The 3,643-nt window shown below is 34.3% G+C and overlaps 1 protein-coding gene across 1 annotated transcript; it reads right to left on the reverse strand.

Annotated features, from left to right (window-relative positions):
* Positions 1-253: 253 nt before the first annotated feature.
* On the reverse strand, positions 254-2,221 carry LOC143568889 (uncharacterized; the record flags this gene model as incomplete). The annotated part of the gene is made up of 2 exons (XM_077054923.1): positions 1,812-2,221; positions 254-596 (listed from the first exon to the last, which is right to left on the reverse strand). Coding segments are annotated over exons 1-2 (753 nt in total), but the record flags the coding sequence as incomplete, so codon positions are not given.
* Between the last annotated feature and the right edge of the window lie 1,422 nt (positions 2,222-3,643).

Here is a 3,643-nt window from a genome sequence, read left to right on the forward strand (position 1 = left end):
GGCAAAAGACAACGTCCATGATCACAGACAACACTGTCGTAAAACCCCTTGATCGCGCACGACATATCGCCATGAGTGAGACGCGAGTGGTGACCCCAGAAAAAGTCACCAGGAAATGTCGTTGGAGCACTGCTCTTTTATTCATCAGGTACTTGAAATGTATGGCCATTAGTTGTACTTTAGTTTTGAAAAAATATTATCTTTGTATTACAAAAGCAAAAACAATTAAAAGAAAATGGTTAGAAATGATCACCTGCATCTGTTCTCCCATGGTGAAGACAATTGTGGTAGGGTTAGCGCGGAACGAGAAAGGTCCGTCTTCAGACAAGAGACGAAACTCTCCGCTCTCGGTTGGAATGTGAAGGCCGAGAGCAAATGTGGCTGAATTCCGTCTAGGCCCATCCATTGCACCCGGAGTTTGACATGAACGTGGAGTGTGCGGTTGTAGAGACGAGTTACTGTGCTTGAACAACGTCATTCTTGTTTCATTTTCCTTAATTTTCTTCCTAGGTTGTTTACCGCCACTAGTTCCGATGATCTGAGCCACATCTTTCGCAATTGTTTCGAGCTTTTTCGCCAGATTATCCATCTTTTGTCTGCAAATATACAAATTACCAGAAACTGCAAATGAACACTTGGAAAAACCACATCTTTTTGAAGAAAAGAAAGTGGGAAAATCTTGAGAATTGAATTGTGAGAGGATAAAATTAGAAAAAAGCATTCTTCTAAAGTGCTTACGAACCAAAATAATTTCGCATGTGCGATTCTAGTACAACAGATTTTATGCTTTGGAAGTTAAGATCCGGATTAATAACAATTAAAAAAAAAACTTATTTGTAACTAGATAACTAGTATGAAACCCGTGCGATGCTACGGCGGCAAGAATTTGAAATATGATACTTGTTTATGTTAGTTTATCAATTCAGCCTCTCATAATATAGTATATAGTATTTATCCATACATGTTCAACTTATTCTACAAAAAGGATATAACATTGAAAAAAATGCAAACGATTTGTGCTCATAAAAAACCCTCAAAAAATAATAAATTAAGAAAAGAAAGAAAAAGAATAAAGAATATAATAAAAAAAAACTCATCACTCAAAATTTAATAAAAGCAAAAAAGTAAACAAAAAAACCAAAAATGTTCATCCCGTCTTCCTCATCCTCAAAAAAAAAAAGAAATTTGTTGAAAAAAATATCATTTTGTTTTTTATTTATTTTCGTAATTGATTGTGTCTTTTTTATTGATAGTTTCCATTTTTTATATTGTGTTATGTTAATTAACAGTGTGCTATATTTTTCTCGGCATTATGTTATATTGGGTTTTTTTTATAGTTTTTTATTTATATTTTGAGTTATTATTTTTTAAATATTTTTCGTGAAATATTTAAGGGGTTTCTTTCGGGTTCACAAATACTTCTTACACTATTCGTGTTTGTCTCCCTTTATAGATTAACAGTTTTCCTATACTCATAATAGTTTTCTTAATCGTTTAATGTTTTACAAAAGTTTATTACGTTAATTGTTGAACGTAAATTTAAAATAAATACCAAAAATTTAAAAATATAGATTTTTAAAAAAGATAATAAAAATCCCTATTTGTAAAATAAAAAAATGAATATGGAAACGTTTCTTGGCATTGAAAATAATTAATATATAAACGTCTTTTGAATTAAAATTAATATAGAAACATTATTTGTAAAAACAAAATATGGGGAAAAATCATTCTGCGGAAAATCTAAACTGAGTTTTTTAATAGTTAGAAGTGCCAAGAAATGGATTTACGTATTGATGAATATTAGAACAAACCTAAACATAAGATACTGGTCGTCGTTATTAACCTCTTTACGGCGTTCCACGGCGGTCATGGCAGATCGAGACCAAGCGAACTCCTCCCTATCACCGTCGCGGCTCCACCTTTCGGCCAACAACCCGAAACAAAACTCGGCCTCCGTGAAGGCCACATTTAGCTCCTCGGGCGATATCCCATGACCAGTCAATTGAAACATCCCAAACTTAACCGCAGAGTCAATCATCTTTTGGATGGAACTCTTGTCCTTGGATTTGATCAACCGGTATTCGACCTCTGCGATGGGTGGTCTGTTCATGTATTCAGGCATATCAAATTCCGGGATGTTTTTCAGTGCATTTGCAGTCGGAGAAGGCGGTTGGCCTGATGAAGCTGTCGTAAGGCGACCCTTAATTCGAGAGAGAGCCATAATAAGAGGTTTGTTTTGTTTTGGGTTGGGAAATGAATGTTAGATCTAATGGAGAAGAAGATGGAATCATATTATAGTTATTGCATTGCGAGTTTTTTGGCATGTTTTATGTCTTTTCATGTTTTTATTGACTTTTTATTTGTTTAGGATTTTTGGGATGTGTTAACCAGAAACCAGCCCTCTCACTCTAGCACGAGATTTTGATGCTAGACTGTTGTGATTTAATAAAAAACAAGGTTAAACAAGTGTCATAACTAGGGGTGCAAACGAGTCGATCTGAGCCCGAGCTCGATCAGACTCGAGCTCGACTCGTTTAACTTATACAGAGCTCGAGCTCGAGCTCGGCTCATTTTAATCTTTATTTATGAAGCTCAAGCTCGGCTCGTTTCATAGTTTTTCTAGCTCGAGCTCGGCTCGGGCTCGACTCGTTTAATATTTATTAATTAGTTTTTTATATACTTCTAATTATATTTGTATATTTATTTTCATAATAACTTTTTATATAAAATAATATGTATTTAGATATTTTTTCATAAAATTATATATATATATATATATATATATATATATATATATATATCAATTAATAGTTATTAAATATATATATATCTGTCAGGTCGTTTCGGATCGGATCTTAATCAATCATGTCATAACTCACACAAAATTAATCGTGTTGACAAGCGAGTTAATGACGGGTTACTATGTTTTGAAAGATGACCGTTTGTTAAGGGCGGAATCAATAACAAACATACGGTTGTAGTGAATATTCAAAAATACGAAGACACACGAAGGATTCACTCAAAAAACTTCCATTTATATAACGTTAGTCATACAAAAGGATAGTCGATTAGGGTTTAAGAGGAATCCTAGGACAGCCGTCACACACAAAATATTCTCTTAATTAATGTGTCGGTCTTATCCTCTCTGTCTCTTGTTTTTTTTTTTTTGCGGCGTGCCTTAATTATTCTATTTATAGGCCTGCCAACCTATGACAGCTATCATTCCTTCTAGAAACCCTATCCGATAGTACATATTCAATTTACATATTCAAAAATTATACTAAGTGTAAAACAAGTCTTCCGGGTAGGCTTTTCATTAAACTTCAGTCTCCGAGTACGCAGTGTACTCGGCCTTCCTTCAGACTTGGTAAACATAGAAGTGTACTCGGAATCAGTTTCCGGGTAGACTTTACTTAAAGAATATTTTACCAAGTAAATTATTCACCGAGTAGACTTCAATCTTCTTGGACTTATCAAACTTTGCTCGACAAATCCTTACGAGCAACCTTGTTCTTCTATGATCCTGTTCGGCTCATTGTCAGTTGAATAACTTATTGATAAGGCGTACTCGGGAGTACATACCTTGCTTGAGCAGAACCTTACTCGATATAACTTAGAGATATTCCATCAACTCATCAAGTAT

The sequence above is a fragment of the Bidens hawaiensis genome, unplaced genomic scaffold (genome assembly GCF_021521415.1).
Source record: "Bidens hawaiensis isolate Kalapana, Puna unplaced genomic scaffold, B.hawaiensis_p1.1 tig00024240_1, whole genome shotgun sequence".
NCBI lineage: Eukaryota > Viridiplantae > Streptophyta > Magnoliopsida > Asterales > Asteraceae > Bidens > Bidens hawaiensis.